General features: G+C 42.8%; 1 protein-coding gene across 1 annotated transcript in view; it reads right to left on the bottom strand.

The window, feature by feature from the left end:
* The window catches only part of MAN1A2 (mannosidase alpha class 1A member 2), a 136,145-nt gene extending 124,483 nt beyond the window's left edge, over nt 1-11,662 (bottom strand). The window contains exon 1 of the mRNA XM_069019054.1: nt 11,161-11,662. Within this exon, the coding sequence (XP_068875155.1) occupies nt 11,161-11,468 (308 nt within the window). The 5' untranslated portion in view covers nt 11,469-11,662. The remainder of the gene's footprint in view (nt 1-11,160) is intronic.
* Nucleotides 11,663-14,935: the final 3,273 nt, after the last annotated feature.

Below are 14,935 nucleotides of genomic sequence, written 5' to 3'. Positions count from 1 at the left end.
ATAGAAAAATGAATTTGCTAAGTATTGTATTTAAGGAATACCTAAAATTTTTTATGCTTCCATATATTTTCTATTTAGTAAAATACTAGACAATATTACACAGCTTGCTTTTTTTCTAAAAATTCCACACTATGGATCCATGAAAGTTCAAAACAAATTTGCTAGAAATAATTACAACTGACTCTAAAGTTACACACACTGCTTCGGAGTTTAGGCTGGTTGCTAGTCGGTTGCTTGCTACTGTATGAAAGGAAGCTCCATAGATGTTTCCTTGGATTTTTTTTTTTCCTTTTAAACTCAAAAGGCACTTTAAATTTTCCCAGGATCACCACCACCACCAAATTCTAGAGATTGAAAAATTTTTACCAAAATGAAGTATCTTAATGGACTAAACCACAGCCTTGTGACGGGTATTGATCAGGTGGCTTGTGTCAGTATCTGAACCTCCCAGCCCAAGTAAGGGTGGCATTTTCTTTGCACTGCCTCAAGTTTCTCCTGCAAGTGTTCCTGCAGGTTACATTACCACTTGAAATGTCACATATTTCATTGAGCCTAATGGTTCAGGCATCTTGCCAAATTGACACGAATATGTCAAGCCTCATTTTTCTTTGTAACAGCAGTAGATGAGATGATCTAGTCCCACTGTAGTGTGATGGCCAGATGCTATTCTGAGAAAATTACATCTGAACAGGGAAGACGGGGTGTCAAGCAAACGACAATGCTTAACTGCAATAGCAAATCCATCTGAATAAAATAAGTGCTCAAGTGATTTATGGAAATCAAAACAAACATATCAAAAGACTACAGATGTATAAAACACAGACCAAACCAAGGACCTGGGGCTCACATGCAGTGTTTATAACACAATCACAAAAATTTCATTGTTTCACCACACACACAAGAACAAAGTCACCATTAGGCATTTGGTTTTGTGAGTCAATAAACTGCTCCCACTGCCTACTCTGGCCAGCAAGCAGCTGCCAAATACTGCAACGCCAGCATGGGGCTAAGTAAAAGCCAGTCAGAAAGAACAACAAAAAAACACTGCTGGAAAAGAACCCGGGATCTTTTTCACATTAAGGAATACCAAGAATGATGGGGTGATGTCAGGGTTTCTTATTTGGTTTTGAGTAGGGATTTGAGTGGATTTTGGTCTTGTTTTCACAAAAGAGCTTCCTTTGGTTAACAATACAACTTTGTATTTTTTCCAATCACCATGTTCACCAATATCACTTCAAGAAAATGCTGAACCAAGTTTATACAGAAGTTATTCATAAAAACTGCCAGTAGAATATCAGTCATCTCCTTAGCCATTGGCTTTGAAGTTCCACATTCAAGTACTTAAACGATGGCAGTGACAACTGACTATCAACCTCACTGGGCAGTTTATAGGTATCACATACACAGATACCTTGGTATCCTTCCATAGGTATCAGACCCTCAGAAGGACAAAGCTCCCAGACATGATATAAAACTACAAAAATTCTTAGTTACCAGCGTGACAGCTACTGAAGAGCATTTAAGTTCCCTTCCAGCATCTGCAGTGTGAAAAAGTAACTCATTTCACATAAAAACGGGTGTAACAGTGAAACTCTTTGCACTTTTCACTGCATGGATCTGGACCAATTTAATGAGTATAACAATTAGCAGATCCAGCTTGACTGTTTTTAAGTATCTAAATCAGAACAGCTCAGAGTAACAACCAGTTTAAATAATTTTGTGCAAGACAGTGACAAAACTGAAGTTAAAATTTTGTTTAATTGCTTGCATTATTGCACATTTGTTCTGGTTTTGTCTATTTATTACAAAATGGCTATATCACAGACACATTAATATTTTGTCATGGATCCCACTGTCTGTAGAAGCTGGAATTATTCACAAATTAGAAATGTGAATTTCCAGAATACCCCTTGTAACTCGATGATGCAAAGAGCCTCTTACACCTCTGCAATATTTTCTTCCCCAGAACTCCATGCACTGCAATTCAGAATTCACTACATGTGTCACTTAATAACTTGGAGAACACTTTCCACTCAAATAGAAGCCAGTGACAACAGAACAGATGCCTTTAGGAAACTAAGGATGTGTGATTACAGTACTGAAAAAACAGACACATGCTTGCATCATCTGCAATTATTAAGTTTAGAATTAAATAGTCATCAGTGTTTCCAAGATAAAACTGATTAAGAGATTTAAAAGGTCACTAGAAACATGGCTCTGATTCAAACTAGTTCATGCTATCCTTTTTTCAAGGCAAAATACTTTCTTTCTGTGAGAAAGAAAAAGGGAAGGGGGGAGAAATATTTTAGCTTAACCAGAAAAATAACTTCCCTCTTCTCTAAGCATCTTTCCCACTACTGCCATCTCAAACAAGCCAAAAGAGTGGCAGGTCTTTTTTCAAGTTTTGTGTTTAAAGCATACAGCAAATTTTATTTCATAAAAGTGGTGAAAACAAACAGGAAGTTTGTGGTCCAGAAAGTCAGCTCTAGATTATGATTTTCTAAATATACTGCAGAAAGGATGCAAGTATTCTGGAGCAAAAGCAGATCCTGTAACTTGCACTGGGAAAACAGCAAATAGCACTCAAAATGCAATACATTTGTAAAGATAGCAACATACCCAGAAAAATCTGCTGAGGAAACAGCACACGGCTGTAAGCTATTCTTACCAGCCAACAAACCTAAAACAGGAATAGAATCCAATATATTCACCACAAGTTTGTTTATCCAGCAGGATAGTCAAAGCAAGGAGATGTGATCTTCCCATTCCCACTGCAGGGTTTAAGGGATAGACCGCTCCCACAGATGATGGTTTTCTCACCCTTTGTAAGTACACTCAGGTTGATCCAATAAAAAGTAAATTGGATTAGTTTGATTTACCACTGATGGTCACCTGCTCGTAAGTGGCTTGATGATACACATCAGCCTTAAAACATGTCAGCAGGTCACAGAGAGATATGATAACAAATTACTGAGAAACCACTTATGCAGCTTCTCTGTGCAAGCTTCAGATGCATGGCTGGCCTGCAAACAGTGCTAAAACTCAGATGAGATAAATGTCATCTGGCAAAAGACTTCCAGCTGGCTACTAGCATACAGAAAAAGCTGGAGCACCTCTTTATGAAGACAGGCTGAGAAAGCTGGGGTTGATTCAGCCTGGAGAGAACTCCATGGAGACCTTCTAGCAGCCTTCCAGTACCAAAAAGGGTCCTACAAAAAAAGCTGGAGGGACTTTTTACAAGGGCATGTAGTGATAGAATAAAGGAAAATGGCCTTAAACTGAAAAAGGTTTAGATTAGATGTTAGGAAGAAATTTTTTACCATGAGGGTGATGAGGCACTGGAACAAGTTGTCCAGGGAAGCTTTGGATGTCCCATCCCTGGAAGTGTTCAGGGCCAGGCTGTATGGGGCTTTGTGCAACCTGGTTTAGTGGAAGGTGTCCCTGCTTTTGGCAGGTGGGCTAGTAATTGATGTTCTTTCAGGTACCTTCCAACCCAAACCATTCTAGGATTCTGTGAAAATTGACATTTCTGCATGCTGGTGTTAACAGACACAAAGTAATCTCATTGAGGAGCTCTTAAAGCTTTATATAGCAAGAAAATACTTTCGTCACATGCACTCCCTTAAAACTGTAATTTTGCTCATGCCATACTGATCAGATTACATAATGTTAAGCCAAGTGAAAACCTCAAACTTGCTCTCTCAAATAGAATCACAGAAAATAGCTAGCTGTCCACTGTAAGCTGCAATGACAGTGCTACTGCAAGGAGCTGGGGAAGCACAAAATCCTCTGGTGGGTTAAGAGGTAACTAACAAGTAACAGAGCATGTAAAACATTAACTAAACTGGTCCTGAATACAAGGTAATCCAGTTCATAGGTGTGCATCATAAGAATATTTAAAAGAACAAAGGCAGCAAGACAGAATGACAAATATGATTCAATGTTTGGGCAAATAAATCCTCTGAGAAGCAGAATTAACACACCCCTGTATTTCAAACATCAATGGCCTTTAGCTTTCTGTCCCAATGTTTTCTATCACCTCAGTAAACACACCCCATTGCTACTGCTATCCCACAAAAGCCAGGTCTTCCCTGCCACAGCATTCATTTCCAACCACCCTTCTCTATCAGTGGAGAACAGAGGACACGTGCTGTGGCTGGTTCAAAATTACACTTGTGCAGACTGACTAGCAGCAGAACAAGTATCACAAACTACTCTTGGGGTCTGTGATCCTTCCTTCAGCACTGTTCCCAATTAAGGTCTTTCCCTCAGCACCAGGATACACACAAGATACAGAAATGTACTTATTTTAACAGGTCACCAGAAATGTACTTATTTTAACAGGTCACCCTTTGCTACTGATCGATCAGGGAAAAAGAGGGAGTAGAGAACAGAGAAGGATCAGTGAGAGCTACAATGTGTCCATAGCATGTTCACATAAACTTTGTTTGCTTCGGAGACAAGGCCAAAAAGACCTTCAAAAAGCAGTCTCTAGGTAACAAAAGAATATTACTGGTTACTTATTAACCTATCTTCTCAACTTTTTTGTTTGTTTGTTTTAGAAACTCCAGTGTATCTGGTTAGGTACTCAAAAAAATAAAAATGGCAGGAATGGAAGCTACTAGGAACAGCTATCTCCCTTATTATTTATCATTTAGTACCTGTAGATCTCAAAAATAATACAGAATTTCCACATCCTTGAGTGAATGGATGAAGTTACATAATTTGCTCTATACAGGGCACTACATCAGTCAACATAAAGACACAAGGAATCAAAAGCCTACAAATTTTATGAGCAAACATATGACAAGAACTTAGTCACAAAAACCTTTCCCAATCTTCCCCTCCATGTATTCACTCTAAATAAACCAGTTACAGTCATACAGGATATTTGGAGCCTTCAGACTTTTTATTTCAAGGTTTGAGGCAGCAGGAAAAAGCATTTATTTTCTCCCTTTCTTGCCCCTTACTGGCCTGTTGGCCTGTTGAACACCCCTCTCACCACAGTTTACTTGCACGAGAACTCTGAATTTCAGTAAAAAAGTGATAATCTAGTTACTGAATTAAGACAGATCATAGCACTCACTCGAGCCTGCATCTGAAAATGAAGGGAAAAGAACAAATCCCACAAGCTATACCCAAACACACGTCTCCAAGTTCCTACTCTGTTAGCCTGAATAACGACTGTGAGAAACAGCTGCCCACCCATGAGACCAGACTTCTCTCAATATCAAGAACTGCAATAATTAAAAGTGAAGGATGGTGGAATAAAGTCACTGACCACGTTTTGAATTTTACAGGCTTCTTAGGGATGGACATAAGAAGAAAGGCATTACAAAATTCCTCCTCTTTGCCCATATTCAGTCTCAGTTCAATTGTTATGAAAACATGTACACATACCACACGTATGTAAAACGAATTACAAGTTTGCTAATATTTGTTGTAAGGAAGAAAAAACCCATAACTCAGAACAAACTGAGTAGGATTGAGATGTTTGTATTTGCTACATGAAACTGAAAGGATCAGAAGATGGGGGAACTCTTGTAGTGCAGTATGCCCACAACTAGCCATACTGCTTACTATTGCCTACACTGCTACCATCATCAAGCAACCCACATTTATGCTAAAGTTCTTTCGAGATTTTAATCTACAAAACTCCAAATGAACCAAATTGCTACTGCCTCCCACCCACTAGCTGGCCTAAATCCAGCCAGCAGGCTTTCTGCAGTTTTCCCACGCCTGATTGTTTTCCAGCATGTAGACGAAGTGTAGATCATGCAGAAAACCAACAAGTTAAAGCTTTTTTTTTTTTTTTTTAACTGGAAAGGGTAAGAACTGGAGAACACCAGCACTCAACTCCTCTCCTTCATAATACAGGAAATACTTTGACAAACTGGAGTACAGCAAGAGAACATGAAGAAAGCAGCACTCTACATATGATGTAGGCTGTTCAGCAGATGGGGGGGGGGGGAGGAGGGAGGACATCTAAACAGATGGTCTAGAATTTGCATTTTGTATTTCAAAGTTGAAAGCACTTCTCAGCCTACAACATAAAGCGCTAATTTCAGCAGAACCTTAGAAATAATCCAAGAGGGCACCTCTCCCACTGTCCAGAGCAACTTCAGGAAAAATCACAATTAAGTTTAAGGTTATAATGTGGGACATCAAACTCCCATAATTCTTCAAGTACCAGCATCATCTCTCAAGTCTCTTCTCAACAGGGGCTCCAGAGAAAAGAATAACATGTGGCTACTAAAAACTCCAGCTGAGAAAAGTCTTTATTTAAAGAGGGTCAGTGCTCTTGCAAAAGCTTCAGCAGCTGAAGACTGACGCCAGACATTTACCTCAACTTTGCACTGAACATACAAGATGTTTCTGAACCCTGACTTGGAATGCACTATCCTGCCCTCTTTGGCACCAAAGGCGTCACCATGAGGACCTGCATTTCCTGCATGTTGCACTCCAGAAAATTCTTGCTTCTAGATCGAGCATCTCAGCTTAACATCAGCGCCCACATTCCAGAGAGATTGTGGGGAGTCTGCTCTGAAGACAGGCTCGATCTCATGCACTGAAAAACTGAATGGAGTAGGAGTTGGGGCACAGACACTAGAGTGGCTCTTGATTTTTAAGGGGAAAAAACAGGTTGCCTGAATCACAATAGCAAATACTCTCAATTACATTAATGAAGTGTGTCTCAAGTAAAGTTGGAAAGGAAGAGCAAAGAGTTTTATGCACTTTTATACTTGATGGCATGGCAGAGGATGACAGCAGACACTGATCCCACTGAGTAATAGAAGCTAAATTATCTCTTCTGCCCACTTTTTCTATGGCTAATTAAGTCATATAGATGAGAAAAGATAAAGGAATTCAAAAGAAGCATATTAAGCTTTTCATGGTTTTTTTTTTTTAAAGCAGAAATTAGAAGAAGAAATTAAGACCAAAAGCATCTCAGATTAATTTTTGTTACTTTCACTCCCTAAGGGTAGAGGCAGCAGCTGCTACAACCACATACTGAGCAACAGAAGAGCACTTTTAGGCTTTTGCCATACAGCTGCTGACCCACAGCTCATCATATCAGACTGCAGAGCTTCCATCTTTGCATAATACAGCAGTCAATATTCCCCAGCTTTCCAGAAACAAAAAGTCAAAAGCATGATTTAAACTGATCTATACCCACTGCCCCACAGAGGCCAAGGCCATTGAGGCGGTCACTTATATTAGCAGCAGCTGCTGTCAACCTGATGACTTGAGGGTTGGGTGGGTTTGTTTTTTTAAACCACAAATTTTGACTTGAAGGGACACATAGGAATTCAGCAGCTGAAGAGACATCTTCACAAGTTCTGAAGGACTGAACTATTGGCCCAACAGGAGTTACAAAGTAGCCCTGAGCTCATAAAATTACATTATCTATTGCCTCTAGGATTAATGTACTTCCGCCACAGAAATGGCCTTAGCTTTTGTCAAGTAATACAAAGAGCAGCTGCTTTGACACATCATTAAAGAAACAAGTCTTCTCAATTTTCATATTGCAGATAATCTTATTTTTAAAAAATCTGAGAAATCAAGGAGATTACAGGGCATTTGCATTCTCACTCATTTACATTAGATGCAAAGAAGCTGTAAGAATGTTTTGGTTTACTTCCAGAGCTATCTTTTAGATCTGGTACTGAAGAATGAAATACCATATACTTGAAAAGTAACTGGTTAGTAAGAAACACCTTAAGTATTTTTTGTGGCAAGAGATGCAGAAGTTTGGGGAAAATTACAGTTATCTGAAATCATGTAACAAATTTTGGATGCTACACAAGTTCGTTTGGCAAGATGTGTCTTCAAAACCATGCAGCTCTCATTCCAGAATCTCTGCAATATCCTATTTGAAATGGAAAGAAATTCATCTTCAGGAAATTAAATTGATTTTTTAAAAGTGTGTGTATGCACATATCTTCCTAAGTCCTGGACTAATCTTTTCCACTCTCCCTCCTCTCAAAGGCAAAAATTTGTGGTACACCTTCCCAACATTATTCACTCATTCCTCACGTACTACCCTGCAGGAAGAGCTTACAGATCAAATGAACAGCTGGAAGTGAGTATTACCTTGCAATACAGCCCATCCATTTCCCAAACATAAACTGCAGTTTTACCCCAGATTTTAACCATCTTCTTAGAAAAAATGTGTTTTTCTCTAGAGATAGGCAAGAACACTGTAACTCTTGAATAAATATTTAAGACCATCAAGAAGGGAGTAGGGCTTCCCCCCCACCCTTTTTTTCTGTTTGGAAGGGGAAAACAAAAGAGGGACAGGAGCAGTAAAGAAAACAATTTAATGGAAGATGTAAAGTTAATGTCAGCAAGGGGTAACCACTGTAACAATAAAAATAAAAGCACTCAAGAATGTCAAGGGTGCCCAGGGGAAGAGGTGGGAAAGCAATGCAAGGAATACAGAGAAGTCCAGTGGGAACCATTGTTTGCACACCCAACACTAAAGCATGATTGTGAAATGATTTTCTACCTACATCACTGCTGCATTTTTCTAGAAGACAGGAATACAAATATTTTCCAGCAGCCTACAAAACTAAAAATTTGAGTGGGGCAAAATGAGCATTAAAATATTATATACTAAGGGAGCAGTATAATGTGATGTGTGTTTTATCATTCGATAGGCATCAATACCACCATTCACAGAAGAAACACTTTCTTTTTTTAGTGACTAAATCAAAACACCCATCATTTCATAATCAAGTGTATACTTCATATGAATGACCTTTGAGCCAATTAGTTCTGAAGCCCCTCAGTTTCTGGAGATACAGTTTGCCAATCCATCCTCACACTTCACATTTTAGACTGCATCCTCCTTCATATTAGGATTACGTTAATTTCTCTTGACCTTTGGTACCATAACTCCTCTGCCTTCCCCAAAAACCAACACTTATAAAGTAGCTGATGCTTGACTTTGCCCCTTGATAGTAAGCAGAACAAATTTTTCCATCCCAAACTGAGACAACAAGTAATCTAGAGCTCACCACTGAAGATCCTACACTTTCTCAAAATATCATCTGTCAACGTCCCTGCAATCCAGGAGCAAGAACTTGGCAACAAAAATGGCAGTTTTCCATTATGGTAAACAACCACATCAGCTCCAAGCTGATGGCAAATAGCCCATTGATAAAACTATGTGGTAACCAGCCAAAGCAGTTGCTTCAAAAACAAAGCACAAAAGCACATAACCTTGCTTCACAATGCATATTGTGACATTCACACAAGGGTCTTACAAGCAGGTTAAGCAGGCAGGCTTTTTAAGTAGTTAAGATACGCCTGGTTTGCAAAGCTAAAACAACAGGAATAATAATTATTCTTGCTCAAATAAGAACTCAAAAAATGAACGTGACAGGGAAATTTTGGATGGAGGGCAGGCGAGAGGAACACACATTCATAGCAGTACAGGAACCATAGGACAGTTAACAGATGTCAGGATAACCACGTTTTTTAAGAACAGATCCCAAACAACCAAAATGCGTTTAGCTCTGACAGTTGTAAGCTACTGCTTATCTACACGTGACAGACAAAAAAAGTATGTACCTCATTCCTAAAGCTGTGGCCTCAGTAACTAAAAGAGGAAACCTGGAAAGGATTCATATGAACTATCACTACCAACAGACTCCTTTTTTCTACAGCCCATCTACTGGGCAACACAAGGTACAACAGCCACAGCTGCAGTTTTGAACATTTCTGAACTCTCCTTTTTGTTTCATCTGTCCTATATTTTAGAAACTGATTTTGACTGCATGTGCCACAGGGACTGGGGAAGCTAAGAAATAAGATCACACATACAAAAAATTAAACTCACACAGTGAAAGAAAAGAACTTCAAAGGCATATTAGAGACTGTCTAAACCTATGTTTACTGCAGCGTTTAACCACACCAGCAATTAACATCATAGACAAAATAAGTCCTTGTTAAATATTAAGTACCCGTGCCCTTTCAGATAGGGAGAAAGGGCTCATGTTAAGTGCCCCAAGACATCCAACAGCAAAAATGCCTTAAGGAAAAATACCATAATATTCACATATTCTTTATAACTCATAACAGATTAATAAAGAGAAGTAAATTAAACCCTCTCCTTTTAATCTCATACAAATAACCTTTAAATTATTCTTATGCCAATGAGATATATTTTAAGCTGTTTTTAAAGGAACACTATCAGCATAAGTAACCTTCCTTTAAAATTCCCTGTATTACTAATCTGAGTATGGAAAAGCAGGCATTTTATCACCCATCATCATATTTTAACACATATTTGACAGTGACGAGAGATCTGTCAGCCTCACTAAGATCCAGGCAGCAGGGTAGGATTTAGGCAACTGAAGTATGTTAGAAGCAAATATACTGTATAGTCATCATTTAAGGTTTTTCACCTTCGTTTTGAATGCTTAACTTCACATCCAGTCCCGAACATTTAGAGGCTTGCACCACACAAAGCTTTAGGTGGCCCCAAAAAGCTGTTGATACAGCATATCCACCCCTGATACTCTTATTTTATCTGTAATTTCTTTACGCTGGCAAATACAATTAAGGAAACTCAGCCACCGGCACCTTCAATCGTCTGGATTAACACTAAAGCAAGTGATTTTAAGGGCCAGAAAAAGGCAATTGTGCCACCTGCACTAGTTCTGTGTCCTGCACATCACAGGCTGACAGCCTCTGGATCACAGCATTAAGTCTCTTGCAGATCAAAGTTCTTGTGCACTATTCAGCAACAAGCAGCTGTTTTGAGTAAGTACATAATAGCTATGAACGAGATGCAGCAGTTTTTCAGTCACTTATACTGTCTCCACAAATGCCATAACTTAACCCCCTCCTTTCCATGGCTGATGCATGGAATTGGCTAGGGTGAGAAAATAAATCAGTCACCGGAGGACACCTCGTATTTGCCCTCCAAGCTCTCACTCGCCAGAAGGCTAAATTCACACTGGGAAAGGACACACGGAGCCACAGCTACATATGGCAGCTGGAGGACGCAAGGCTAGCGCTCAGAAGTTGATACACGTTGGGAAGACACGAGGATGTCGCTGAGAGGAGGGACAGCAGTACGGGAAAGGACCTATTTTAAGGGATCTCCCTGTCACCCAGTCCCGCTCCCTTCCCGGCGAGCGAGGCACCCACCTGTGCCGGTGCTCGTCGTGCCCTTGCCCGTGGATAAGGAAGCCGCCGAGGTTCTTGCCCCCTTTGCTGGTGTCCACGTGGGGAATGAGCACATCCTCCAAGCCCAGGTCAAAGCGCTTGTGCTTCGAGGAGTCGGGGAGGAAGAAGAACGCCCCGAAGCACAGGGTGATGAAGGCACTAAGAATAAGGAGCAGGATAAATTTTTCGGAGAGTCTCAAGGTAGCCCTGTGGTGCGGGAAGGCGGAGGCCCCCAGGTTCAGCGGGGGCAGCCTCCGCCCGGAGAGCGGCAGCAGGGCGGGAGTGGTCATCCTTCCGCTAGCGACCCCCCGGCGGGGCACGGCTCATCCCCTCAGCCCCTGCGGAGGGCGGCCCCGGCCCGGCTCGGGGGCTGCGGGCGGCTGCACCATCACCATCCCACCCGCGGGCGCCGGGGGAAGGGAGGGCGGGGGGGAGGCCGGGCCGCCCCGACGGCCCCCGCCCCTACGGGGGCTGGGGCCGGGGTGCGGTCGCCCCGCTACCTGCGCGCCCCCTCCCTCCCTCGCCGCGGGGCCAGCCGGGCCCGAGCGGGCGACTCCGGTCAGCGGCGCTCCCCGAGCTCCGCGGCCGCGGGGCTGCGGGACGAGCGGCGGCGGGCAGCCCGGAGCCCGGCCTGGCGCGCGGCGTCGCTCCGCCCGCTTCCCCTTGTCCGGGCCGGGCGGAGGCGCATCCCCCTGGCCGCGCCGGGGCCCCGCTGCGAACGACGCCGGGAGCGGCCGCCGCGCCGGTCCCGCTCCGGACCCTCTGCCCGCCCCCACGGCGCCTGCGCGGCGGCGGCGGGCGGCGCACGCGCGCGGGGCGCGGCCGGGGCCCGGGGGGCGGGGCGGGGGCGGGGCCGGCGCGGCCCCCGCGGGGAGCGGCACCGGGAGCGGGAGCGGCGGCGGGAGCGCGGCCGGGCTGCGGACCCCGCGCGAGGGAGTGGGGAAGCACTGCTGGGACAAGCAGCTGCTGGAGGGGGCCCAGCGGAGGCCACAGAGATGCTGAGGGGTTGGAGCATCTCTCGTACGAGGAGAGACTGCGGGAGCTGGGCCTGTTTAGTCTAGAGAAGAGAAGACTGAGGGGGGATCTCATTAACGCACATAAATATCTCAAGGATGGGCGCCAAGAGGACGGTGCCAGGCTCCTTCCTGTGGTGCCCGGCGATAGGGCGAGGAGCAGTGGCCATAAACTAAAGCACACGAAGTTTCACCAAAACGGGAGGAAGAACTATTCACTGGGGGTGGCAGAGCATTGGAACAGGCTGTCCATGGAGATCCATAGACTCTCCCTATCTGGAGACATAGGAAACCCACCTGGACACATTCCTGCCCTATTATTTGCACCTAGTAGCCTGCGCCAGGTGACTGTGCGTCGGCAGGGGGCTTGGACTAGAGATCTCCATGAAATCATCCTGGGCATCCTGTAAGATAGGGTCCCATGTATATGAGCTTAATGTAAAAGCAAAAGGAATGGTAAAGGAAAGGCCTGGTCAAGGAAGCTGCCGGAACCAGTTTCAGTGGAGGTCACAGAACAAAAGCAGGTCCATACGTTTGGGACACAAATTGCACCTACAGCTTTTTTCAAAGTGAAGTGTTTTTCCACGTTTTAAAGGTTTAACAACACTGGAGGCTGAGGTACTCCCAGATAACAGAAAGCAGAGTCTGCTTAGTGACCCTGGCAGCCAAATCTGAATTGCAGACAAGGAAGCATAAAGGCAGGGAAGAGAACAGGTCAGCTCAGCCTGCAGAAGTAAGGCTAACTGGGCTGGAGAGGACTTCCCAGGTGCAAGGCAGCATCCCTAGGTTGGGGTAGGAATGGTAGGATGAGAACTGAACTGAAGCACAGGCAGCGCCTCCCCGCAGAAAACCTTCCTGCTGAGACAGGCTCCAGAAGGGTGATGAATCCTATCTAGAGGTGAAAATACACAAAGAAAGTGAGAGAGAAAGCATCAAGGCACATGTCCTGCAGGTAGACAGAGCAGACACACAGCTAAGAGCGGCTTCCACTACCACAAATGCTGCCAATGGCCCTGCGTGGGGTGCCCTTGATCCCTGTCACAGCAGCTGGAATCTGAGTAATGCAGGATTGATAACAGCAATACCAGGCATTTAGGTTTGTTCTCAGGCTTATGCTTTGCTTTACATGTTTTGAATTTGTGGCCTGTGGAAAAAGAAGTCTAAGTCCAACTGGACATGTTGAATTAATAAAGGTTATTCTTCAGCTTCTGGTCTAAGTGTGGTTTACTATGAAAATTAGCCCCTCAAGAAAGGTTACTTTGGGAGGTTTCCAGGGAAGGAAAGCAGCTGAGCTAACAAAAAATACTCTGACAGTCAACAGAGTGGCACAGGTGTGCGTGCATTAAAAAAAATCCAGATTAATGAACACTTAAGGCCAATCAAGTTAGTTGAAGTTAACTGCTCAAGGTAAAGGAGACCTTGGCAAGATTAACTTTTCTGCTTTGATCACTCCTTATGTCCTCACAACCAAGCTATGAATCCCACCTTGCTAGATCTTATTGCATAACATATCAGAGATGTTGGCCCTTCCCAACTCTCCGCCCAGCTAAACTCTTCCATCAACTTATTTTGCTTCCTCCTCTCGGTTTTCTACAAAGAGGACCCGTGACAATGCTGTGTAGCAGACAGCTGGGCCCTGCTCAGCCCTTGCACTAGTGTAAAGCAGAATAAAGTGAGAAACTGCCATGAGGTGATAAAACCCAAAAAACCAGTGTGGGACAGAAATACTAAAGAGAGGACATGTACAAAAAGAGCTGTATTATCAATGATACTACAATGCATTCCAATCAGTGCAGCAACTAAACCCAACATTTAATGTTAGAACAGGATCAACATGCTTCAACTGGTCTGCTGGCCATTTCAACTGTCTTCGGGTTTTGGTCTGGTAAAGCAAACTGTCTTCAAATCTGTTCATGTCTTCACTTGTTAAATTGCTTTTACACACAGTCTGGAAAACAAAGATCAGTCCATAAAGGCTTTTGTTCTTCAGTCTTTTTGCCCTTTGCTTCACTCTTCTCTGCCAACTGCTGTTTTTTTCCTTTCCTTTAAAAGACTGAGTAGAAGCTTCCAATTTCTTTATAAAATGTTTCTTTGTGTTTAGCTTATTGGAAGAAAGTGACATTTCTGTAGGTTTTTTAGTTTACGATGACCTTTCCAAATTCTAAAGCATCTGTGTCTAAACCATGATGAAGTTTTCTATTTCTACAATTTTGTTTCTTGTTTTGTTCAATTTTGTGCTTGTTTCGACTTCCTTACTTTTTACCAAAGTCTAATAGTAAATTTTCAATCTTTGGTTCTGTCATACTGGGTAATATGCATATCCCTGTAAGTTTGCCAGTGATTTTCCACACTGCAGTGTTGTTACTCTGTCGATGAACAGCATTAAATATAGAACTGTATTGAATTAGTTGGGGTTTGTGAACCTGTGCTACACTATATAGATTTTGCATCTATTAGTGTTTTATCACAGATGCCCAGAACCCTCTCTGAAGTGTCCCAAGCTGAAACCTAAAAGTTTTCACAAGAGCCAGGAATTTCCTGTACTCACTGCCTTGACTTTGATCAATTGCTAATGTAACTGGGAACTTGAGGTCCAAAAGTGCTTGATCATCAGTACTAAAGTCACTGCATTTCCACAAGCCAACATTTCTGGAAAGCTATTAGGGCAGTTCACATTTTTCAAAGGCACACAGACTAAGTCTTGTAGAAGTACAGATCCATATCAATGTACTATTTCTTTCTTC

This window comes from Aphelocoma coerulescens, chromosome 1 (genome assembly GCF_041296385.1).
Source record: "Aphelocoma coerulescens isolate FSJ_1873_10779 chromosome 1, UR_Acoe_1.0, whole genome shotgun sequence".
NCBI lineage: Eukaryota > Metazoa > Chordata > Aves > Passeriformes > Corvidae > Aphelocoma > Aphelocoma coerulescens.
Note: the sequence above shows the minus strand (reverse complement) of the source record. Positions and strands in the feature narration are given on the sequence as shown.